Source organism: Phalaenopsis equestris, unplaced genomic scaffold, assembly GCF_001263595.1.
Source record: "Phalaenopsis equestris unplaced genomic scaffold, ASM126359v1 Scaffold000002, whole genome shotgun sequence".
Taxonomy (NCBI): Eukaryota; Viridiplantae; Streptophyta; class Magnoliopsida; order Asparagales; family Orchidaceae; genus Phalaenopsis; species Phalaenopsis equestris.
Genome location: NW_018164444.1, coordinates 73,012,158 through 73,039,199, shown reverse-complemented (window position 1 = coordinate 73,039,199; position 27,042 = coordinate 73,012,158). Strand labels below are relative to the sequence as shown.

The window sequence follows — 27,042 nt, the reverse complement described above, 5'->3', positions numbered from 1 at the left end:
CTCCCCGGTTTCACTGGACCTTGCTGCACCGCTTCCCGCCGAAACAATCCTCCCTGCTGCATCGCTCGATCCTTAGAGGGCAGTGGCGGCTGGTTGGCTGATTCCCAACCGGTCTCACTTGGACTGATTTCTGATCAGCCATAGCAATTCTCTATTTACATTGGTACATAATCATATATTTTGTAGTAAACATTATTCTTTTTGAGTAGAACTTCGAATTTTTTTGCACGAATTAGTGAATTTGTTGCAGTATATCATCTATAATACTAAATTTGTAATTGATAATCATCATCATAATCATCATCTATGTTTATTAATTTTTGAAACTTATCATTAAGTTTTTTGATATACATCTGTGATATCTTGCTGCTGTACGGATTTATTTTCCTTTTGATTAGTAATCTTCCAATTTTCCAGAAAAGTAATATTGAGCTCCTTATCTATGGAGTTGACGTGGAATCTGTTCACAAATCTAGTTATGTTAGGTGAATCCAACTTTGCTTGTCCTCAAATGCACTCTTTCTAATAACTTAACGCAAAATAAAAAAATAAGTTGTTCTGCACAAATAAACAGATCGTTGTTTATGTGGCTTTCCATGATTTTGTTTAGACAATTATAATAAACATCTGTTAAGTGAATTCTTATTTATATTTCATGTTTTTTTAAGACTTTTTTGTGTACATCAAAAATAAGGTATTTTGATTGAGCCATTCATCAGGTAGAAGAGTAGTAGCAAAAATATAGTCATGTTAGCTGCCAACATTGTGGTGACGTGACAGTTAATGCAATTCAGGTTTTTTTGAGGAGAATTATTCTTGTTTGAATACTAATTGGAGCTTCATCATTCTTTTTATGTCATGTTATATTGATTGTCTTAATGCATTCGTTCTTACTTTACTCATGAATATGATAGCTTTATTGGTTCATAGGATTTAAACGGGTTGGCTATCATTGTTCTTACAAGTGCGTGCAATGTTGGTGAGAGCGACATTCCACAAATAATTTCTAGCTTTCGTTGGATCACAAGCTCTACTGGAGATATTATATATTCAAAAGTGCGTGAACCAAATCTAGAGCCAAAACTTGTTGTAGTAGCGCTATTGATTTTGGGGTAAGTGAGAAAAGCTTTTGAAGAAGTTCAAGTCATGAAAAATCTGCTTATATCTGAACATGCTACAAATATTGTTACTTTCAGAATTAATCATTTTTTGAAATTGCTGCTTTGAGATCCTTGTTTGCATTAGGGATACAAAAAATATATTTGACACAGTTGATGCATCATTAATACGACCATGGCTAGGCTCATTGATTTGTGTTGTTGTGGTTTGATTCTGCTTAAAAGTGCCCTTCCCCACCATATACTTTCAGTCATATATGATCAATTTTTTATTATTATTCATGGGATACAATTTGGAACAACTTTCTAGTAACTTTTTATTGTTATACATGCTAGCACATGATAGCCGAAAGCATTCCATCAAATAAGTTGGTCAATTACGCAAGTATACATATCAATTAATAATACAGTTAAAGAGTACCACGTATCGATCATACGAGGAAAGAGCTAAGTAATTTTCTGAAGGTCGAATCACCAGTTTACTAAACGTCTAAACCTAGTTCAGTTTGATCACAAATAAGAGATGATGTTTCTCGAATCCTGCTCAAAAAGAGAAACAAAAAATCACGAGGCTAAAAAACAAAGGAAATCAGTAAGCAGAGGAATCTTACGATTCTTAAAGAGAGATGAGGCTCGCGCCTTTGTGATTCAAGTATTGTGATGGTTTGTGAAATTTTAGACTTTCTCCATTGTGATAGTTGTTAATATGGATAAACAGTTCTTATGCCTATGCCTAGAGCAAAAGAAGACTAGAATCTATGAAGCTAAGCTCCTTTAATTCCCATGATATTCTACATGGTTATTTCGATCCTCTTTCTAGGCTGCAAAATCCTGATGGAGTATGTCGATTCTTACCTAGATTTTGTGGTTAACTATTTTGTTCCTCTACACAACGGGCAAAAGTTGTAAATCACGAAATATGTTAATATTTTAATTGGTCAGATCATGAGTAAATGAAATCATATGGTAAACACAACAACGTTGACATGAAAGCTCGAGAAAACGTTACTGGAAAAACCATCCAAGAAAGAACTTAGTCACTCATGATAGAAAAAATAACGAGCATCATATCTAGAAAAAATTATTGTTGCCAGCAAAACTTGAAAGTAAAAAACTTACCAATAATTTGTTCTTTCTTTCACAGTAGTAAATCTCTCTCTCATACAATCTCCTCTCTAAATCAATAAGAAAAATTGAAGAACTCTTTAGACCTCAACCTCAAGTGAGGAAAAAAATCCTAAGGGAGAAGCTCTCCAATCCTTCAAACTCTGTCTCCAGTCATCTCCGATGAAAAATCTGCATGAAAAGTTCAAGTCATGATCATGAAAAATCTGCTTATATCTGAACATGAGAAGTTCATTAAGCAAAACGTGACTTGAAGAAGTTCTAGTCAAGTCATGAAATATCCGCTTATATCTGAACATGCTACAAATATTGTTACTTTCAGAATTAATCATTTTTTGAAATTGCTGCTTTGAGATCCTTGTTTGCATTAGGGATACAAAAAATATATTTGACACAGTTGATGCATCATTAATACGACCACACCTTGGCTAGGTTCATTGATTAGTGCTGTTGTGGTTTGATTCTGCATTAAAAGTGCCCTTCCTCACCATATACTTTCAGCCATATATGATCAAATTTTTTTTATTATTCATGGGATACAATTTGGAACAACTTTCTAGTTACTTCTTATTGTTATACATGCTAGCACATGATAGCCGAAAACATTCCGTGAAGTCGGTGAATTACACAATTTTACGTATTAAGTAAAAATGCGGTTAAAGAGTACCGCGTATCGATCATATGAGGAAAGGGCTAAGAAATTTTCTGAAGGTCGAATCTCCTGTTTACTAAATGTTTAAGCCTAGTTCAGTGTGATCACAAATAAGAGATGAAGTTTCTGGAATTATACTCAAAAAGAGAAACAAAAAATCACGAGGTTAAAAAACAAAGGAAACCAGCAAGCAGAGAAATCTTACGATTCTTAAAGAGAGATGAGGCTCGCGCCTCTTTGATTCAGGTATTGTGGTGGTTTGTGATATTTTTAGACTGCCAATAGTGATAAACAATTCTTACACCTATGCCTAGACCAAAAGAAAACTAGAATCTTTAAAGCTAAGCTCGTTTAATTCCCCCATGACATTCTACAGGATTATTCTGATCCCTTTTCTAGGTTGCAAAATCCTGATAGAATATGTCTATTCTTACCTGAATTTTGTGGCTAACTATTCCGTTCCTCTACACAACGGACATAAGTTGTAGATCATGAAATATGTTAACATTTTAATTGGTCAGTTCTTAAGTAAATGAAATCCGATGGTTAACGCAACAACATTGACATGAAAGCTCGAGAAAACGTTACTGGAAAAAACAATCCGAGAAAGAACTTAATCACTCATGATAGAAAGAATGACGAACATTACATCTAGAAAAACCATTGTTGCCAACAAAACTTGAAAGTAAAAAGCTTACAAAATAATATGTTTCCTCTTTCACAATAGCAAATCTCTTTTTCATACAATCTCCTCTCAAAATTAATAAGAAAAACCGAAGAAAAAACTCTTAAGACCTCAACCTCAAGTGAGGAAAAAAATCCTAAGCGAGAAGCTCTCCAATCCTCAAACTCTTTGTCGTGTCGTCTCCAATGCCTCCTTCCTCAAAGTTGTCATAAGACCTCTTTTTATAACCAAATTCTCATATTTGGCTAGAAAATTCTTTCCAAAAATATTTCCCGCTTTGTTGGCGTAGTCATGCTAAAATCCGGTGTGTTCACGCCCAATTTGCAATCATGCAGCGTGGTCACGCCGCTACCTACAATATAAGGGTGTGGTTATACCAAGTCCAGGCGCGGTCACGCTAGTTCTGATTGCTTTTATTTTGTTTTTCTAGTTCCAAAATGCACGTACGATCCTGTTACCTGCACATTACCAACAAAAACTTCAACAATTGTAAATTCATAATAAATAAGGCAAAATAGCAGGTAAAATGAAGTACTAAAAGTGGGTGAAATCACGCAAAATTGACTCATGCAGCACTTTCATGTGTTAAAGTGAAGGATACATTATGTTAGGCTACAATGACAAGTAGTTAGGTCATTTACTTTGTAAAGGGTTGCTTACATGGAATTATGTGCTTGATGAAAAATGCAGTGGATATCGATTGGCACTGAGGAATGATGGTTTGAATTGGACAATGTATTTTAGTGAATGCATCAATTAACAATATTATTTGGCATTGGACTAATAAATACTCAGATTATAAATACTCGGATCAGCTTTCATCAATTTTAGATTTACACATTATAATGTTCGCATCTATTATAACTTACATATTATCAATTAGTGTAGTTTTTTACCTTTAATTTATCTAGCAATAGTAAAGAAAGGCCAAAATGTTGATAATATTTTATCAATTTAGCCTTTTTTAAGACCATGGTAGCCTTGGAGCCTGATTGAAGCCTTTAAGGAGTTATTGAGCCAGCCAAACCCTCCTTTATTTCCCTATTCTCCTACAAAGTTTTTGGTCCGTCCCCTTCTGCATTGTTTCACATATCATCGTCATGTCTTCTCCTTTGCACCAACCCTTACATGAGTCTCATCTTCTTAGCTCATGAATCCTCCCCCTCATTTTTGTCTGGAAAGCATGGATGCATGTATAATCCACCATATGCATTATTTTTATATTTTATAAGGTCCATGCATACTAAACTATATTTTGACACAAAAATTAATCAAAAGATTTATGACGCCGCGTTTCGACTTCTTGAGGGAGAAGAGAGGGAAATGAAGCGAACAATTAGGAACTTAGAAATTACTTTCGACCTTTAAAGTGACGCGTATGAGAGAGGCAAAGATAAGATTGAATGACACATGCGAAGATCGAAAAGCGCATGCTAGGGCTTCCTCATAGCCGAAGTTGGTGGCGTCCACGGATGACCTCTTCAATCGTCCAACAAAGGAAAAAATCAGCATCGATAGCTGCAAGGGTGACGACGTGGCAAGCCAGCAAGCTTGTGAATAGTAGAAAATAGGTATGATCGAGAGCGCAGAGGAGGACGAGACGAGACCGAGAGAAGCATCTCGCGCAGAGATGCTCAATCCCATGTAATTGACCTGAAGAAGAAGAAAGGGAAGGGGAAGAGCTTGTGGGGGGCCAAAGCTGAGCTGAGTCATTAAGATTATATTTTTAATAAAATTATATATTATATATATCAATACCATTTTTTATCTTAATGTTAGTAGTATGAAAAAATTATTCAAAATATGAAAAGAAAGTCTAAAATTTCTTATTTTAAAGTAGAGGAAGTAAAAAAAATTTTAATAAAACTTATAAATGTTGATTTATTTTTAGATTTGTTGGTTAAATTAAAGTAACATGAATACTTAAAATAAATCTTTTAATCAACAATTAAAGTAGCATAAGTAAATAGACAATTAATGATATACTTAAAATTATATTTTCACGATATTTTAGGCGGTTATCTATTTAAGACAAGTTTAAACAACTTTGAAGATTTAAGATAGGTGATACAATTTTGATTTGAGTATTCATATTCTTATATTATAGTGATATTTTGCTTATTCTCGACCAAATGCACTTACTGTTACTATTATATTTATAACATTATATACACATGATTTATGATTTTATTGAATATTGTTCATATTGTTGGAGTGACATGTATGCTTAAGATTAGTTGGCCATATGGATTTTTGTGATTCAATGTAATGTAAGATCGCTAGAGACGGATAGGATGCTTCGGTGTCAAAGGGCTTAAGTCTCAAAGTGGAGCTAAGATTGCTAGATTGGGTCTATTTGTTTTGTGAAGGAGGTTCAATCATTGCTTGAAACTATTTCTGTTGCCTTTTGCGAACCATTTCCTTCCTGATATTTATCGTAATAGAAATCGTACTTTTATGATCCATTTCCACCTAAACAATTTTATTTTTCAACCCTTGATTTACTACCATACCAATCATATTTCTTTTGTTAATCTTTCTAATTACCTTAACATTTTGCCCAATAACTTTGATTCTTTTGCAAGAAAATAATATCAACTTTAATTCAATTCAATCTGTCCTCTAATTCTTGTTATTCTACCTAAGTGTCATATTCAAATCTGATCTTAATTTTAGGCCGCATAAACTTTTCTCACAATTGATGTTAAGTTGTTAGCCATTGTTCTCATTTTTGCAAACCTAGCCTCCTTTTAACTACAATAACGTCAAGTTTTGACACTTCACTTAAGGGTGAAGTTCTAGGAAGCTTTTGCATGCTTCTCACCGCAATCAAATTAGATCGCGACCCTTTTCTTTTACAGAATACTCTAGATTTAGAAAATTTTAAATTCAGATTCTTTTTATTAGTTTTAGTATTAATTTTATTATTTTCATTGGTTATTAATCTAATATCAACTCACGACATTTCTCATTTCGATTTGTGACTGAAAATGGATGGTTTTACGACATCTTTGAGAAAGTGAATTGGAAATAAACTTTTCTCTTCTTCTCAGGGTTAACATTGAATCACATTCTCCTTTTCTGTTTGAATTTGAAAAAGAAAAAGGGATTTTAGTGTTTTTCTGTTTGATGTCTAGGTATTATGTTTTTCCTATTTTGCATTAATATTAGCACTTAAAGATCATTAGGATCAACTAATCTTCTCTTTTGATGATACCTGCAATCAGAAGTCACAAAGAGAAAATTGTTACTCATGATAAAGGTTTCTTACACGGTATCCTCCAGAACCTTCCATTCTTCTTCCGATGTTTTAGAGTAGATTCTACGAAAACAAGAGGCACTCCTTCAAATGGTTCTTTAGGCAATACATTCCTCCCTCCCGCCGGTAGGAGTAAATCAGTTTTGGATCCGACTACAGTGCCCTCTTCATCAGAACTCGTTCCAAATCAGGATGCATTTTGTGATTTACTTGAAAATGCGACGTTAAGAAAGTAAGCTTAGAATACCTAAAGTGTGATCTTCTTGTCCTGCTTTATCATAATTTGTGCTTTGAAAAATTTGTTTAATTTACTTTCATATTTATTGCAGCGTGTTGTCTCTTGAAACTACAGGAGAGGTTGCTGAACCAGCGGAAACTAACTACATGCCTTTATGCAAATGTGGTGACCAAACTATTGGAGGTCTGTATGATGCTTGCACTAATGTGTAGCTTGAATGAGACTTTAATGGAAAAAGGAAGATTTACCTGCATACATCTCAATTCTTATGTATTTATATATCTAACACCAAAAACTCAATTATTACATACATGTCACGTTACCTTTTCATGAAAAGGTGCATTTCAGTTTTTAAAAATTGAAATTTTTGGTATTTTATATGTGATATGAAAATTTTGTGTGGTATAGATGTAAAAGGTAAATTTAGGTGTTAAATTTGTGAATACATAAGAATTGAATGGTATAAATGCCCCAAAAAAATATTAGTTGTTATCATTTCTGATTCTTAAGCAGAAGAACTTGGTATGGCGGTGGCAAAGCATGGTAGCCATGAGATCGGTCCTGCCTTCTACATTGCTCAGCTGTGGGCCAAGAAATGTTCTGCAACTAGTTCAAATAGGAATGATAATGTGGGCATTTTTAGTCTTCCAGTTGGGGTAAAATCTTCAAAATTATCCCCAGACTCTACCCCTTATTCTAATGACATGCTAGCAGAACATTCAGAATACATTAATCAGGAAATACCAGGTAAGTAGAAAAGCTTTAATATCACTGATGACAGGTTTCAAGGTTAAGAATGGTTAAAATAGTCCAATGCTATTTTTAGGTGGGATTTCGGCTGATATGTCCAAAAAAGAAGGCTTGCTTTCTGTTCGTGCCGCTATGATGCTGGTATTTATTTTCCTTAGTGATTTTATCGGTCATCGAGAAATTTGAAAGAGGCTTGATTCAAATATTTGTGGTATTAATTGTCATTTTTTTTTAGCTACAATGATTAAATGTGTTCTTCTACTCAAAACTGTTCTTGCTGTGATAATGTTTTAATAATAATCATAACTTATTCTAAATTATGATCATATACAATGCTTCGATATTTCTGATGAGTTCATATGATGCTTGGACATTGATGAACATATTTATTAAATGGGATTTAAAATCTTATCTCATAGACAGAATGAGCTCCTTGAGAATGTGCATGTTTTTGAGAACATTTGCATGCTTCTCAATGCAGGTAAATTTTTTAATTTGTGCAGAATTCTTCAACGAAAAGTTTAAACATTTAATATGCTTGTCAGAACACATGCGGTTAAAATGATATTGGTGATTTGACATGTGCGAGCATTTTTTTAAGCTTTTTCTTATGTATGATGGGAAATAGTATTTTAAGCTTTTTCTTATCTATGAAATTTAGTCGAGGCAGGCAATCCAAGCAAACTTATATTCACCAACATACATCTTGAATTGACTTATCAAGATCGAATATATAAAAGATTTGTTTTAAATCGTCACAGAACATTACTGCACTTTCATAATCATCCAAATAGATTCGTCGTGACAAAAGTAGTGAAACAGAATGACAAGGGGACTAAGCCTTATGGATGAGAACTGAAGAATCCCCTGCTTTTTTTCTCAGGCATGAGATGACAAGGTTTTATGTCCTCTTTGTTAAAGTGTCCTTTTGATTCTTCCAATCTCTCTGTAACGACATTTTATGTTTCCTTCCTGTATATCTTCTCCGTAGCCTTTGAATTCTCTTTTGTGGTTTGAGAAAATATTTTTTGGCTTGATCTAAATTGCTCAACTCAACGGTATGTTTTTTTCAAAGTAGTTTAACCCATTGCTGAGTTACCCCAAAGTAGTTAACTCAGATCAGTTTAGCAAAAAAGTCTATTCTTGGTTGATTGATTTTGATTGCTTGGAGAGACTCCTTTATAACATCTCTCAGTCCCCATCTCTCTTTTCTATTATTAGTTCTTGGTTGAGTTTGTGTGATTATTTTTATTTTGATTTTTTTATATATTTTGACTTATAACAGTTGTTTCGGTTTGGTTAGTTATATGTTTCTTTTGATCTCATCTCTTGTGGCATCAATTTTTAATGGTTATTAGTTTCACTGGGTTCGTTTACGAAGTTACCTCAACAAATTGTAATTTATACAAATTGTAATATATTTCTTGTGTTAGAGCCTTTCTTAACAGTTATACTTTTTTAAATATTCTTATAATTTGCATTGAATTCTATTGCATTTTCATAAAAAAAAGGTCTATCTTGGAGACGGAATTCTCTGATACTTATCTTTATTTTTTGCTTATATTTTTTAGGCGTTTGTTTCATCTTCTTATTTCCTTTATTTCTTTTAATATTTTAACGAACTATGAAATTCAGGAAGCAGAAAGGGAATCGATGAAAAGTTGGAATCCTGTTGTGGAAATCCAATATAGAGGAGGAATTTACAGGGGAAGATGTCAAAGTGGTCTTCCTGTTGGGAAGGTATAATTTTACTGAAAAATTGAAATATGATACAATTAGAAGTATTATTTTATGAAGCTAAGATGTGCTGATAAGAAGTCATTATGTTGCTATAATCAGATCCATTGATGCATTAAAATTCTAGGGTCGGCTAACCTCAATGGATGGAAGCTTTTATGATGGCTTTTGGAAGAGTGGAAAGAGGTCAGGACTTGGTACTTACTGCTATAGTAATGGAGACCTTTTTCGGGGGTCATGGAGAGATGATCTTATGCATGGAAAGGTATAATCTTTCATAAAGACTTCACCCATTTTTATTTTAAGGGACATATCCATAGATAACACATAATTCATATATATTTTCACATCTAACACCTAAACTTTCATATTTACATGCATACCATTCAAATCTTTAACATTACTTCAAAATGTCATCATCACTATCTTTTTAAAAGTGTAATGCACCGTTTAATTATAGCTTTATGACTTGTTACAAGGGTAAACATCAAACTTTGATTGTTAGATATGTAAATTCATAAGAATTGTGTGGTATGTATTTTAATTTCTCTTATTTTAATTACCTCAACTATCTTCCATATTCATGTAAATTATATTTATATATATATATATATATATATATCCCACACTTATGATAGGTTGTATGAGTGAGCCAAAAAATAGGCACCCAACCCACATGGTACAACACAAAAAAGTCAAAATGGGTACATATAAAAATAATAAAAAAAACTAAAAACCACCATGGCGCTAAGGGTCTTCCCAATTTAGTTCTTCATCTGTTTCTAGTTCTCGGAAGGGATCCGACTAACAAATTGGTAAGGTGCATATCATTACCCGAAACAACCAAATTATCATTCATAAGACTCCTGAGCTCGAGTAGATCTCCATTCATATTCTTCCTCCTAGAAGGGTAAACCTGTCATTCTTCATTCATAGAGTCAGTCTGTTGAGGTGGTAAAGCTGTAGCAGAAGGATTACCAACTGTAGTACCCACAATAGGTTCTAGGATATGTGAAATATGAGTTTCCTCTACACCGGATCCTTCTAGAAGATGAGGAGCTGCGAGGTTCTCTTGATTATCAGTCTGAACACTATTCTTTGTAGGTAAAAGTTCTTCAATATTGTTTTTTTATGGGGCTTGAAGGTGCGAGCATCACATCAATCGCAGTAACAATAATAGCAATGTCAGGGGAGGTCCACAGGGGCAACATACACCACCTATCTGACATTATCCTCCTTAGGTGGAACTGAAATATCTGGAGCAATGGGGTTAGACACATCCTTATCCACTTGAACCTTAGATTTCAAATTAGGATGGAGCTTGTGGCATTTATCAGGGATATGCCCAAACATCTTACAGTGGGTACAAAATGGAGGTATGTGTTCCATGACAATTTTTTGTCAATATCCATTATGAGTTGTGCCCAGCCAGATTTCAGTAACATCAGGTAAACTAATATCTCTATCTACAAGTATTCTGGCCACAAAAGGTCTGGTTAGGTTGAAAGTGGGTAGATCTAGAAAGTGGGTAGATCGTAGATCTAGCTTCATAGGATCCCCAAGTATTGCCCCAATAGAGTAAAGAGCTTGATAATGAAAAAAGTGGAGCTTGAGACCAGATACACTAAACCAGACCGGTACGGTAGGAGATTCATGATTAGGGTCGAAATTGGGAGATCACTCGAGTAACTTCATTGACTTGCATGCAATGGTAATATATTTTTTGGAGAAATTCGTGTGTATTCTTCAGCCATAGTTAATTGGATCAACACCCCACTTTCCTCTTTCCTGCTAGTTTGAGGTCATCAAAACTTTTTCTGATAACTTTCATTGTTGGGTGCCCCTACTAAAATTTTCCAATGAGAGCAAATTTGAATTTCTCAGCGAGGGTAGAAATTTCTAACTTAGAGAAAAAAATGTTGTTTTCTCACTTTTCCTATTTGCATTCTTAACAAAGGGGCAGTCACTTGTACAATCACGACAATCCTTATAACTTGAAGGGAAGACAACCACCTTACCCACCACGTGGCAAAGGAGGCTTTGACAGGTTCAAATGAAGAAGAAGAGAGCGCCATGATAGTACGAAGTCCACCTGTTAGAGGATCTCAAAGGAATTGTTGTCGGCGAAGAACAGAAAGACAACTTTGTTGTCGAACAGAAAGAAGCAGATCCGAACCGAAGCTGTTTGGCAGGAAAACTGCACAGATGGGTGCGGTTGGATGTCGTCCTTGAAATCGAAGCGAACGGCTGGACTCGTCGAGCAGACGCGAACGCGTCGTCGTCGAAATCGAGAGACGCAAATGAACCTTCGGTGTCGAAGAAGGACGCAAGCCGACGAAGCAGAAAAGCGAGTGGAAGCGGATGAGGAATCCTTCGAGTGACAGAATCAATGGCGACGGAAATCGTCATTGAAAACATTTGAAACCCTAGCAGAGCTCTCTTCCGCCATTTGAAGACTGCACACACACACGGACGAATGGACGGATGCGGTGGTGTCGTTAGGGTTTGAACCCCCGACAAGATGAATGTTAGCATCATTTTTAGCATGTTTTTTTGTCACATCTTGTCTTTCTCACATGTTATGACAAGTATGCAAATTTGGCGATTTTTATGCGAATTCATAAGAATTGTGGTATTTATGTTCATTTCTCTTATTTTAATTACCTCAACTATCTTCCATATTCATACATGCATGCATGCATGCATACATACATACATATACATACATATATACACACACGTTTGTATGTACAATACTGATTAATAAGGCATGCAACTCATTATAAAGTGATGCGAGATGTAAGGTTTAATGTTGCAAGTTTAAGATGAGATGTACGACATATCGAAATTCACAGTCCTGATTCTTAGTTTATATAAATTTTAATTTTTTATGATGCGAATAAAAAATCTGTAAAATAGTTCCAAAAGATACTTTTAAAGATCCCCTAAAATCTGAAATTTTGTAAAAAAATTTAGAAGAAACTAAAACACGACAAAAATAAACATAAATAGAAATCCAGTTTGCAAATTGATACCGGGTTTTAACAAACTCCCAAGGGAAAACAAATGCTTTCATTGATTTACAAAGTTTGAAATTACAACTCAACATTAGAACTAGAGTTGGAACTTGGGTGTAGGTGGTGTCGGTTAGGGTTTAGACCCCCGACAAGATGAATGTAAGCATCAATTTTGGCATTTTGTTATTGTCATATCATGTCTTTCTCACATTTTATGACAAGCATGTGAATGTGGTGATTTTAAGCTCGTTTTTATGTCAACACTTCACTTAAAACGCCTTAGAAATTGCCATTACTTTGCACCCATACATGCAATTCTCTATTGTAACCCCACTCCGGAAAAGCTGTAGAAAGACGAAGGTTGGGCAGAGGCATCATATGGTGTTGCGGTGCCACATCATAAGTCAAAATTGTCTTTCCATGAACGTTGTGTGATTGAATGGGTGTTAATGTCACGTCAACGGTGTCGGGTGACTTAAACGGTGTCGCGACACCAATTCCTAATTTTTTTTGTTTAAAGGGGCAGCTTTGGCTGCACCTAGGGCTGAGAATTTTGATTCCAGCCGCACCCTCGAGCTCGTATGAGCGTAAATGCAAAGTTGGTAATTTTTTGCTCGTTTTTATGCTTGTATTTGATTGAAAACACCTCAGAAGTTGCCATAAATTTGCACCTAGACATTTGATTCTCTATTATGACCCCATTTCAGAGAGGTAGTAAAAAAATAGAGGTCATGACTGAGGCATAATATGGTGTTTGTGGTGTGGCGTCAAGGGTTACATTTGTCTTCCTAAGAGCATTGTTTGATTGAATGGGTGTCAGTGTCACGTCAATGGAGTCGGGCGCTTTAAACGGTGTCACGACGCCAAATCCTAATTTTTTTCCTTGAAAGTGCAACTTAGGCTACACCTAGGCTTGAGAATTTTGATTCCATCTACACCCTTGAGCTCCTAAAGCTGTAAATGGAAAATTTATCTCCATTTTGATGGTGTGAGCTTCTCTCATTCCCCATTTTGATGTGGTGAGTCTTCTCCTTGATGTTTTTGGTGTGTGGGTGTCCCTCACACCTCCTTTCTATAATCGTTTCGAACTTTTGGGTTTGATCTTCCCTGCACACGTCATCTTTGAGCCCTTCTTGTTTTGGTAGAATTTCCATCATCGAAAATGGTGCTTTTCACAATTAAAGGAGTTTGAAAAGCCATTTATAGAGCTTTTGGGAAGAGGGACTTCATCAACCTTCATGTATGTGAGGTTTCTTTAAGCCTTAGTGTTTTTCCCTCTTCTTAGATCTCCCAGGCGCTGTGTTAGAGGCTAGGTTTAGGCTGCTGTTAGAGGAGGATTCTAGCATAGGTTTTTTTACCTATTTCCCTCGCTTTCTCGAGTGTACCGAGTGGTTAAACCTTTGTATTTTTCCCTTGGTACTGCGCCATTCCCTTTGGGCACCGTCATGCCATATCCCTATTTTGGGTTTGAAGCTTAGGTGCCAGTTTCTAGCAGCTAGACGTCAAAACCCTTTAAAATAGCTTTGCAGCGTCATTTCCACCACTGTGATATACCATGTTTTTTGGCGAAAAGGCCTCCATGCCGTTCTCAACATTGTGGCCTCACTAGATCTTAAAGCATCTGATATAGAGATCCAAATCCATTTCTTGCTTTTAGTCTTGGGCCCTTTTGGCTAAGAGTTCAAGCGTTATTGCCTTCTATGTCTAATACTGTAGTGATATCATTTTTAGCATGTCTTTTTTGTCATATCTTGTTCGAGCATCATGCGACTCACCTTTCTCGTATTTTATGACAAGTATGCAAATTTGGCAATTTTAGCTCATTTTTATGCTAGAACTTCACTAAAAACACCTCAAAAATTTCCATAACTTGCACCAAGAGCTCGGACTCTCTATTATGACCTAATTTTGGAATGGTAATTCAAAGACAAAGGTCATGTGGAGGCACAATAAGATGTAGCGGCGTCGTGTCAAAAAGTCATAATTGTCTTCCTGAGAGCGCGGTCTGATTGGATGGGTTTCAGTGCCACGTCATGGCTTCTGGTGCCGTAAAAAGTTTCGCGTCCCCAAATTCAATTTTTTCCTTTAAGGGGGCAGCTTTGGTTTGCAGTTGAAAATTTTGATTCCAACCGCACCCTTAAGCTTCTAAGGGTGTAAATTGAGAGTTTATCTCCATCTTGATGTTGGAGCTTCTATCCTTCCCCATTTTGATAGTGTGAACTTCCCCCTTTCCTCATTTTTGATGTGGTACGTCTTCTTCTGAAGGTTTTTGGTGTGTAAGTGTCCCTCCACACCTTTCCAAAATCACTTCGAACTTTTGTTGTGCGAGCTTCCCTCCACACCTCATCTTCAAGCCCTTCTTGTTTTGGTAGAGTTTTCATCATTGAAGGTGGTTCTTTTCACAACTAAAGAAGTTCGAGGAGCCATTTGCTGGAGCTTCTGAGCAGCGGGACTTCGTTATCCTTCAAACAAGTGAGATTTCTTTAAGCTTTAATGTTTTTTCTCTCTATCTTAGAATTCCTAGTATTTGTGTTAGAGGCTGGGTTTAGATTGTTGTTAGAGGAGGCTTCTAGAATAAGTTCTTAACCTATTTTTCTCGCTTTCTCAAGTGTACTGAGTGGTTAAACCCTCTATTTTTCCCTTGGCGCTAAGGCGTTGTCTTTGGGCAGCGTTGTGCCATATCTTTATTTTAGGTCTGATGCTTGGGCGCTACTTTCTAGCATCCGGGTGTCGTACCCCATTCAAATAGTTTGTTGGTGTCATTTCCACGATGCTATGATGTCATCTTATCTTGGGTTAGCATAGCGTCGCGGGGTAGCCTTACCCCGCTTTTTGATCGAAAGGCTACTACTATGCTTTTAGCATCGTTGCCTAACTCGATCTTAAATCTCAATTCGATCTCGATTTTGAGGCCCTAGGTCTTGGGAACCTTTGGGTGTAGCACCATAGTGTTGCTTCGCTCAGGCCAACCTAAGTTTTCCTTTCTAGAGGACGTGTAATAGGTGCACCGCTTTTGCTACAGTATAACTACTGCGGTTCACTCTGCTGATTTGTCAGATTCAACTTAATCGAATATTTATTGGCTCCTTAATCTTTATAGGCCAAGGCGAGCTTTTTTGTTTTTACTCACGGGTCTTTGGTATACTCTTTTTATATGGGTGGCAGCCCCCTTTTGTTTAGCTTTTTCGAGTATTTCTTTAGTTTTGGTTCAGCTGTTCCGAACAATCAGGTCGCCGATCTTTATAGATCGTCAATCTGCGACTATCCCTCCCAAACCGTTAGTACACCCTTCTTCATGGTTGGCAATTCTTCGTTCCGACTAATTAGCCGGACTTATAACAATTTCATCATTACTAATTGGGTAGTTATAAGTACATTTCACATATTTTTTTTGTGTTTACTCATTCAAACCACCTAGTGAGGCGAGTAGGAAAATATCGAGGACCTGCCACTAGGAGTAGATGTCTGTATATGGGGTTTTAGACTGTCAATACGGTCCTTGCATTGATCTGAGTATTAAAGGTGATGTGTTGTAGTTGTCTCTTGTTGACATTGCAACATCTTCCCTTTGATCTGTCTATTGCATCTATTTGCATTATGCATTTTCATTTGCATGCATATTTGGAGTTGTTTTGACTTATCTTTTGCATGTCATTTCACATATGTTGTGTTGCATGTTTGTTATGAATTTATCACATGTCATAAGTTTTGTCACTGTCGTTCCTACTCTTTTCTGGAATAGGTGGGTACCCGAGATTGTCTACATGCCTTCACCCTTTTGATTCAGGGTCATACTACACATTTTGTGTTTGATTGTGTGTGCATTTGCTGCATTCATCACTTGTATGATGCATTTGCTACATCGTTCATATCTAACAATCTTATTATAGCTTGTTTTTGGTGTTTAATTTCCGATATATTGGATTTGCTTATTGTGCATTTTAATGCATTGGGTGTTTTACTCTGTCCAAGTGAAACACCTTTTTTTTTTCTATAGGCCTAGGCTGCATAAGTTAGCATGTTAGCGCCCATGCTTCAACTATCCATAGGCTTACCTATGGTGATAGTAAAAAATGAGCATTATTTTCTAGTTTATTCAGTTGGATAATGTGAATTATCATATCACTATTAGATATTGTAGGATTGTTCCAAGCAGAGGTTTGGGTTAGCGTGCGTCATTTGTTGTGACGAGTGTTTCATATGCCTGAGATGGATCTAGCTTGGTTACCCCACATTGTACTACCGTCACTCAAATTTATGTGTAGGCAACACTCTGTCGATGTTTGTTTAAAATTAGGGATGGGGTGTAGCTAGGATTTTTATATACTTATCTATTGTTATAACTTGTTTATCAGCCATTAAATTTTTGTGATGCTTCGTGTGTTGATCGAGTTTGAAACTTCTGCACTAGTATATTTTCGGCGTTCTTCTTGCAGGGAACCAGGTCCAATAATGATGAGCTTAATTTATATATTAAACTAATGATTCTTATATAGATGCTTCTTAGCTCTTTTGCGAATGGACATGGGCTTATTTCATTGCATGCGTTAACATTTGTTTTGAAGGTCGATTCTCTTTCTGTGATTTTTTTTATGTACTTTTACTTACTGCATTTTCTTTCCTGCATATCCTTCATGTCACATTTAAAATGGTCATAACTGCATGGTTTTATCCCTTTGCATAATAATGAGCCTCTACGCATAAAATTTCTTAGCTCGTTGCATACATATTGCATGTTTCAAGGGAATGTGTTCTCACTTCTCAACCCGACCGACCAAGCATATAAGTTATACACTTAGATGGTTTTTTCTAGTCTGTTTAGGGTGTTAGAGGCAATCCCAGAGAGGACCTTGAGTCTTTTGTGGGGTAACATGGCTTTGTAGTGAGGTTGTCATCCTTCCTTCTACTTGATTTTCGAAATCTGCTATGAGGTAAATCACCCAAGTATATATGTCGATCAAGTAAAATACAAATAAAGAGTCTCAATATCGATTTCATGGGCATAGTTGTCAATAAAAAAAATTTTATATAGGAAATTCTAGTTTACTTTACACTGAAAAAGTGATCTAAATGCAAGAATGAAATCCTAACAATTCTAAAAGAGCAGTAAGCAAAAATAACAGTAACCAAAAATGGCAGTAATAGATCAAACATGGAGCAACTTTGAGTTCTTAACCATTGTAGTAGTGAATTGGATTTTAGGGTTAGACACTTGCTTATAGTGAGAGGGCTTCTTTCCCAGGAAGAAGCTCTGATACCATAGAGACTGGAAGAAGAGGTTCCAGTTCTCATTGAGAGAGAGCAGAAAACCAAATTACAGATGATCTCCCTTGTTCCTATGAGATAGAAGATATAAAAGTGAAAGTTCTAGAAATACCTTAGTTGGTTATAAGAGTGGTAAATAGTAGGTCTGGGGACCACATGTGCTCTTTAATTGGACTGGGTAGTGTTACCGCTAATGCATGAAACTGCACGTTTCAGACAACAGCGAACTGTCCCAAGTAGTGGCTTCCCATTAAGAAGCCAAAAACGTCAGAATCCATCCAATTTAAGAATTTAAAGAAATACCAACAGTTGCTCTAGTTGAAGTAAATCAGCCACTGGAGAAAACTGTACCGTAGCGGTTGTGGCAATGTAAAGCCCTGGCTACTTCGCTAGGCATGAATTGGGGGTTTACTCTGCTTTGGAAAAACATTTTTGGATGTTTCAATTTTACAGTTCAATTTTGCTTTAAAATGTTAATATCCCATATTTAAATCTTTTCTTCAACTTTTTCTTGTCTGAATATTATTTTATTTTATTTTATTCAAGCTAGAACTTGTCTTCATGAATGTGTATCATTTTGATACTTCTAACAAAGCATTTTTGTTTGTTTACAATTTTTTTTTTTTATGTTTACCTTGTGAATAATATATATATTAATTATGCTTGGACAGGGTTGGTTCTATTTTCATACTGGTGATAGGTTGTTTGCAAACTTTTGGAGAGGCAAGGCAAATGGAGAGGGGAGATTTTTTTCAAAGAATGGAAGCGTCTTTTTTGGTTTTTTTCGTGATGGCTGGCGTCATGGCCAAAGTATGTGCATTGAGGCCAATGGAGCAAGGTATTAATTACTAATGCAGTAGTAGAAAACATGTTTTAACTCATTTGGTAATTCCAAATCACCCCAATTTTATGGTCTATTCTATACAGTATCATTATGAATCACATAGAATTCAACGAACGTCTCTACCAGTGCAAGGGTGTTTCCATGGTTTTGAAACCAAGGAGTTTCACATGCAATGATACATTTTTTACGAGTGTTTCCTGCAAATTGAGTTAAGATATGTGATGCGGGGCTTTGGAAGGTTGAACTGGCTAGAGAGCACAAAACTGTTTCAGCCTTGCTGCTGCTTGGGCCAACCAATACAAGGGGACTAGTTTTACAGCCCAAGAGTAGGGGCCTCCCCCTCCGTACTTATGTACTATTATAAATAGGTCATTTCCTTTGTTTAGGGTTAGTTTTTGTTGAGTGTTTCTGTTTCGACAACTGCTGACTTCTCCTTTTTTTCCTTTTAGAGTTGTTTTCGAGAACGAGTGGCGTTTCTGCTATACCTTGCTCCAAGGTGATGATTATCCTCGACCTCCACCTCACCTACAATCTCCTCATTGTCGCCGTCGCTGTACCTGTTGCATCCGCCTTACCCCCTCCAAAAATTTCCTTTTCTATTCCCAAATCATAGCCAAACTTTGACCTAACCCTAATTTCTCATGTTGATTTTCAATTTCTCATGTTGATTTTGAAAATCAACAACTCTAAATCAATGTTTTGCATACTCTTTCACCTAGCCATGCCACCAAGGAGATACATGCCTGAGCCTACCTTGGAAGTGATACAATGAGATATTCATCAATTTCAATGGAGGCTTGCAGATATTGAGGATGAAACCCAGGGGGGACTTACCCTCGATGGTAACACGGAAAGTTAAAGGGACGAAAGAGACGAGAATTTCAACCTCTTTCATAGGCAGGGTTTTAGTGATGAAGAAAAAAAGGCCATGGTACTTTGGAATCCAATATCAGAGAATACCGAGAGAGGAGGCCACCTTTGGAGCACGTTGACTTCGAAATAAAGTTGGATCTACCCAAGTTTAATGGATATATGGATCTAGACAACTTTATCTAATTGCAACAATCAGTTAAGCAGGTCTCCGAGTACAAAGAGTTGCCAAAAGATAAAAGGGTGAAACTTGCAACTATCAAATTGAGAAGCGTGTCTTCTTATGATGAGAGAACTTGCTGAGACAAAGAAAGTGAAGATAATGACAAGATTACCAAGTGGTAGAAGTTGCGGAAGACGATGTAGAGAAAATACTCACCTCCTCACTATCGCTAGGATATGTTTCTGAGACTCCACAACCTAAAATAGAGGAACCTATAAATGGAAGAGTTGCACAACGCAATTTGACCAGTTGCAAATGAAGTATGATTTCGTCGAGCTAGGATAACAGCCATAGCCCGTTTTCTGGCGGGTCTGAAGCCCGCTATTAGTAATCTGATGCAGCTACAACCTTATTGGTTAATTGGAGATGTCAATACCTCAACATTGAAAGTGGAAAGACAGTAGAAATAGAGCTAACAACCACCACCAATCAAATAGCCACCCACAGTTGGTGACACTAGCAGGAGCATGCCTCAGAAAGTTGAGAAATTGGTTCGGATAAGGATAGAGCCACTCTTAGTGAGAAGTCTAAGAAGAGTAGCGGGCCTACTACAGTCCCCGCCTAAAAATGTTTGTGCCACAGATTTCGTTGAGGAGGTTAGCGGCAAGGAGACAACTAAGGAACAGGGTGAGTTGTATCATCTTCCACTAGATGAAGGTTCGATGCTCGTGGTTCGATGGGTCTTACAGATCAAGTATACGAGGGATTTGCAATGGCTTTGTCACAATATATTTTACACTCGTTGCACTATAAAAAAGAATGCATGCAGTCCCATCATCGATGTAGAGAATAGTAAGGATGTGACATCTACACGGATGATGAAAAAATCGAGTCTCGTGACTCAAAAGCATTCACAGCCGTAATCTTTGACGTGGCGTCGATTGGAAAACATCCAATAAACACAAAAGACGCCTTAGGATGAGGACGAGAGTTGGCGATTGCGGCTGGCAGCAAGTAAGAGTCTGAGTGGAGGTGGTTGTGAGGGCAAGGGAGGGTTAGAAGGGGGTTCTGACAGCACTAGAAAGCAGGAGCAAGTAGTTGAGGGGCTGGTTGTTATGTTTGGAGGAGTTGACATCAGATCTGGGAAAGTTCGAAGGCACTATGGCGGAGGTTGTTGGCGATCACTGGAAGAAAGGAGCAAGTTGGGGGGCTGGGGGTGTCTTTACTGTGACTAAATGTATATTATCCTCGTCAAATGAAAGCGGGTTCTCCTTGTTTTTCAACATTTTGAGTGCTTGTGGTGGTGTCTTTACCCAACTTTTAGATGACACCATGCTCAGTAAAGTAGATCACTCCCTTGGTTGTGCTTTCTGCTTCTACATGTCTAAAAGCTATGGCACTTGCAATATTTTCTGGCTGTGTCAAACTTACGGATTGGTTTTGTTGAATGGTAGCAAGCGGGACTCTCTTGATGATGTGGTATCTCCACTTTGGAAGCTAGCGTCTGCAGCCTTTGACGGTAGTAAGTTGGTCAGAACTGACATGTTTTCCGCTTCATCTCCATATCTTTTTCTTCTACCCTTTTACCTTTTGGATCACGGTCTAGGGTAATCCTTAGGGTGAGGACAATAATATTTCTATTTCTATTGGATCACGGTCTAGGGCAACCTTCCAGCAACTAGCAGAAGAAAACTGGTAATTGGAGGAGCATTGGAAGAGGATGGAGAGTAGATAATCACCATTGGGGAGAGGGATACAACCGGAGCTCCACTCTAACTGTCGAATACAACCCTCGAGGGTAAAACAGGACTCTGGCTGCTGGCCTCATCAATTGAAATCAGAAAATACAACATAAGCTGAACCTTAACATTACAAACAACATGTAAATAGAAGCAGGATAGTTGGGAAATGAGAACAGGGAGGAAAAATTTCCCCCTAATGAAGAGGGACTGGTGACGTGGGGGGAGAGGCCAGTTCTGCCCCTTCTTTCAATCTGTTCCGTCTCTTCTTTCAACCAAACCAGTTCGAGCTAAACCAGTTCAGCTTTTGGAGGAATATCTTGTTTCAAAGACGGATTTAGAAACACCTACTCCTTCACCAAGGATGAGAACATATCATCCTTCTTCCTTTAACAAAGCCCATGATCACAGGAGCCCTTGCCAACAAAGCAGCGTCGACAACACCGATTTGGTGATGACAAAGGATGATAGAATTGAGACAGCGATTCTAGACATGGGACAGTCACGATAGGCATGTTAGAACATCACAATCGAGACCCTACCACCATGACTAGGGCTGTCAAAAAAGCTTGTTGTTCGCGAACAATTCGTGTTCGGTTCGTCAATGAGTTTGTGTTCGATTTGTTCGATAAGTAGACGAGACGAACATGAACAAATTTTTTTTGTTCGGTTAGTTAAATGAACCAAACACGAACAGCGATGCGTTCGTTCGTGTTCGAATCGTTATTGTTCGAAATATAAAATAATTATATATAAAAAATTTATGATATTCAAAAAATTAAATTTTATAAATTATAATATATAGTAAAATAATAATAATAGTATATTAATATACTATATTAGTAATATGCTGATATATATATTATATATTTATATAATATAAGTTATATACTTAATATAATATATTATTTATATATATTAATATTAAATTGGCTCGTCGTTCGAGAACGGCTCGTGTTCGGCTCGTTTGTTAAGAAACAAACATGAACATTCACTTCACGAACAATTTCGAACACGAACTTATTTCAAACAAACTAAAACCATGGCCACCATCATTCAAGGAGGCTCAGGTTATCCTCATTTCAGATCAGGTTGAGCCAACCTTGGGCTATTTTGGGAGGATTCAACGGTATATGCATGACACACAAGCCCGAGCCAGATCAATAGTGAGGTTCGCAGAACATTGGACCGATATGGTAATTGCTTGAAAATGGGGATGGCTTCTTAAGTTCTTTGGGAGATAATACAGTCTTTAGTGAGATCTATGAGTTTATGGGGTCTCAAACGAAGAGCCAGAAGCTTCGACGAATGAATTTGAAGCTCCACCAACCTTAGGAGATTGATGCGGGACTTTGGAGGGCTTAACAAGCTGGAGAGCACATAACTGGTTCAGCCTTGCTGCTACTTGTGCTGGCCAATCCAAGGGGATTGGTTTTACCGCCCAAGGGGAGGGACCTTTCCCTTCTTACTTATCGACTATTATAAATAGTTTCTTTGTTTTATTTAGGGTTAATTTTGGCTGAGTGTTTCTGTTTGGACAGCGTCCGGCGTTCTCCTTTTTTCTAGGGTTATATTGGAGGAAGAGTGGTGCTTCAGTTATATCTCTCTCCTAAGTGATCATTATCCCCGACATCCTCATCGCCGTCGCCGTTGCCACCGCCATCGCCGTCCCTGCTGCAGTTTGTCCCAAAGACAGCAATTCTACTGTCCACTGCAACCCCCATACCTTTCACCTTCCCTTCACTTTCCTCGCAACCCTTCTACCTTGTCGCTGTTATCCTGCTCGCGCCCCAACCTCCCTGCCGAACCTGCCATCAACCTGCTGCCTTACAACCTGTAGCGCAGGACCTCTCCACTCCAACCTGCTGACTGCAACCCATCATTCCTCCACACCTGTTGCGTTGAATCCTCCCCCACGCCCCTACCTGCTGCCATATTCTTGTCTCCCTCCATCCTTCTTCCAACCACGGCCTTCCATCTTCCCCAGGCCACACACCTAAACCCGCAACCCCAACTTACCCAACTTACCCCTACCTACTTCCAACGGGCGCTCACCACCATCCCCGCCATAGGGTGTCACGTTAGTTGTTGTTATTTCTTGTTTTGAAGAGAATTTGTTGCATCCTTTTGAATTTCAACAATAATATTTCATTTCTATTATGATTTGGGTTAACTTCTGGATCAATATGTCAACCCAAGAATACTATATGAGGCTGAAGAAATTCTTCTTATTTTTCTGCTTATTCTTCTATTAGCTTTTCAAGCATGCTCGTAGTCTGCTAACTTTTTTATTGTAAGTGCCAAAATAGTCCCATGATTATTTGCATAAAGTCATTCAGACCCAGAGTTTATAAAAGTGCTAAATCAGTCGTACTATTTTAATGGGGGCTAAAATTATTTTCGTTGTGGACTAACTCAAACTATATTAAAAGTGTCTAGGGTCTAAATTGATACTTTTATAAATTCTAGGACTAAAATAACCCCCTGCAAATCATCAGTGTACTATTTTGACACTTTTTTCTATTTTCCTTAAACATTTCAATCAACATAAATAATAATTCAGGCTTAATGCACATTGTGTTTCGGTTGCTGATATTATATTTTCATAATTTAATCAAACTAAGAGACTTATTAGAATCATGGGTCTTTTCTCTATCATGAACTAGTTTAGTTGCTTTTTCCATCAAATTTTCTACTCTGGCCCTCTCTGAGTTTTTAACATCTCAAGTTCTTGAGATTCTTTTAGTAACTTTAACTTTATATTCCCCCCGGCATCTCTCTTAATACATTTTAGGAGGGAAAACTATAACTAGTCCCATTAAAAAATTAAGGGGCATTTACTACATAAATGTTACCCAATTCTAATATTTTTGCATATCTAACACCTAAACTTTACTTTTTACATTTATACCACCCAGATCTCTCATATCACATAAAAAATACGACTATTTTAGCTTCTACAAAGTGAAATATACTTTTTCATGCATAGATAAGGTGGCATATATGTGAACATTGAAATTTTAAGTGTTAGAGTTGTAAATACAAAAGAATTGAGTGGTATGTATGTAAATCTTCCAAAAATTAAAAACCTAGCAAAGTAATCCTTTAAAATCTTGAAGTTCGACTGTGGAGCTCCTTAAATTTGATTGCTAGTTTTGTTGAGTTCCTTGCTTCTTATTCTCGTCAGTCCCCGCTAATTTATCATAGTTACTCAGATGGCACCAAAAAGTTAGTTTAGTAATAATAATAATAACTATAATAATCATTAGAAAATGTCGTTTACAATTTTTACAAAACGCAACTAGCTGCTAAATGTCTAACTTTGGAACGCTACAGTCATTCATAGCTGACATCATAGTGCTTCATGAACTTTTGATCAAGTTCATTAGCATTGCAGATTTTGATAACCATACTGCAAGCATAACGACAAAATAAAATAAGATTTACACTCAATCCTCTTATGTATTTACATATCTTACACCTAAACTTCAATTTTTACATATGTGCCACCTTTCAAAGTTAAAATAGTCTTCTTTTTGAGGCGATATGAAAGATTTTGGTGGTATAAATGTACAAGGCAAAGTTTAGGTATTAGATATGTATATACATAAGAATGCCCCAATTAAATAACTTAGTCAGAATCATTCCCTCCTATAACTTGCCGATATAATGGTATTCATCATTAATACTTTCTTGATAATATTATCTCATATAATGTCTTTTTTTATTTCAAATTTTGATTTCGTAGGTGGACAGAGCATTGGGATGATGGCGTGCTGGTTAGCAGAACTCTAATTGACAAGGAAGATTGATCCTCGTTTAGTTCTTCCCCAGTTTTTTGCTCGGTGAGTCTCCATCTGCTTAACAAAACATTATCTATATTATTTTGTGCGATAATATGATTAGCCTCTAGAATTGCTGATAACTTTTCCTTTTCTAAAAGCCAAAAGATAGCCATGTTAGATGATTATAATTTGATGTGCCTTAAGAACGTTGATTAAATATTTCAAAAGATATAAGAAGTCTGTGGTTGGTTGGGGACATTAATCTAGTGGAACCTTTCATTTAACTGTGGTGATCACCAACCTTGAGAATGAGTTTAATCATAATTAGAATGGTTTCAGTCCAGTTATAAATGGTCAAAGTTCCTATTTTAAGACAAATCAAATGTCTTGATAATAGTCATTATTGTTAAAAATTAATTGACCTTCCCTAGGTGTGCTAAATATTCGACTACCACACCCTACCCACGGGGGGATTTGAACTCGTGACTTGTGGGGACTTACGACCTTCAGGCCACGGTACACGCACAATATATATATATATATATATATATATATATATATAGTTAAAAACCTAGCAAAGTAATCCTTTAAAATCTTGAAGTTCGACTGTGGAGCTCCTTAAATTTGATTGCTAGTTTTGTTGAGTTCCTTGCTTCTTATTCTCGTCAGTCCCCGCTAATTTATCATAGTTACTCAGATGGCACCAAAAAGTTAGTTTAGTAATAATAATAATAACTATAATAATCATTAGAAAATGTCGTTTACAATTTTTACAAAACGCAACTAGCTGCTAAATGTCTAACTTTGGAACGCTACAGTCATTCATAGCTGACATCATAGTGCTTCATGAACTTTTGATCAAGTTCATTAGCATTGCAGATTTTGATAACCATACTGCAAGCATAACGACAAAATAAAATAAGATTTACACTCAATCCTCTTATGTATTTACATATCTTACACCTAAACTTCAATTTTTACATATGTGCCACCTTTCAAAGTTAAAATAGTCTTCTTTTTGAGGCGATATGAAAGATTTTGGTGGTATAAATGTACAAGGCAAAGTTTAGGTATTAGATATGTATATACATAAGAATGCCCCAATTAAATAACTTAGTCAGAATCATTCCCTCCTATAACTTGCCGATATAATGGTATTCATCATTAATACTTTCTTGATAATATTATCTCATATAATGTCTTTTTTTATTTCAAATTTTGATTTCGTAGGTGGACAGAGCATTGGGATGATGGCGTGCTGGTTAGCAGAACTCTAATTGACAAGGAAGATTGATCCTCGTTTAGTTCTTCCCCAGTTTTTTGCTCGGTGAGTCTCCATCTGCTTAACAAAACATTATCTATATTATTTTGTGCGATAATATGATTAGCCTCTAGAATTGCTGATAACTTTTCCTTTTCTAAAAGCCAAAAGATAGCCATGTTAGATGATTATAATTTGATGTGCCTTAAGAACGTTGATTAAATATTTCAAAAGATATAAGAAGTCTGTGGTTGGTTGGGGACATTAATCTAGTGGAACCTTTCATTTAACTGTGGTGATCACCAACCTTGAGAATGAGTTTAATCATAATTAGAATGGTTTCAGTCCAGTTATAAATGGTCAAAGTTCCTATTTTAAGACAAATCAAATGTCTTGATAATAGTCATTATTGTTAAAAATTAATTGACCTTCCCTAGGTGTGCTAAATATTCGACTACCACACCCTACCCACGGGGGGATTTGAACTCGTGACTTGTGGGGACTTACGACCTTCAGGCCACGGTACACGCACAA

General features: G+C 36.7%; 1 protein-coding gene across 4 annotated transcripts in view; it reads left to right on the top strand.

Annotated features, from left to right (window-relative positions):
- Window positions 1–27,042, top strand: part of LOC110023955 (protein ACCUMULATION AND REPLICATION OF CHLOROPLASTS 3) — an 84,964-nt gene that overhangs the window by 56,896 nt on the left and 1,026 nt on the right. For 2 of the 4 annotated variants that reach the window (XM_020723630.1, XM_020723620.1), the window contains exons 9-17: window positions 931–1,112; window positions 6,808–7,071; window positions 7,169–7,260; window positions 7,591–7,824; window positions 7,904–7,968; window positions 9,463–9,567; window positions 9,692–9,829; window positions 18,518–18,684; window positions 25,211–25,307. In XM_020723630.1, coding sequence (XP_020579289.1) covers window positions 931–1,112; window positions 6,808–7,071; window positions 7,169–7,260; window positions 7,591–7,824; window positions 7,904–7,968; window positions 9,463–9,567; window positions 9,692–9,829; window positions 18,518–18,684; window positions 25,211–25,274 — 1,311 coding nt within the window. In that variant the 3' untranslated portion in view covers window positions 25,275–25,307. Of the gene's footprint in view, window positions 1–930; window positions 1,113–6,807; window positions 7,072–7,168; window positions 7,261–7,590; window positions 7,825–7,903; window positions 7,969–9,462; window positions 9,568–9,666; window positions 9,830–18,517; window positions 18,685–25,210; window positions 25,308–27,042 lie in introns of those variants that run through there. The other 2 variants (XM_020723638.1, XM_020723647.1) reach the window with 2 other exon arrangements.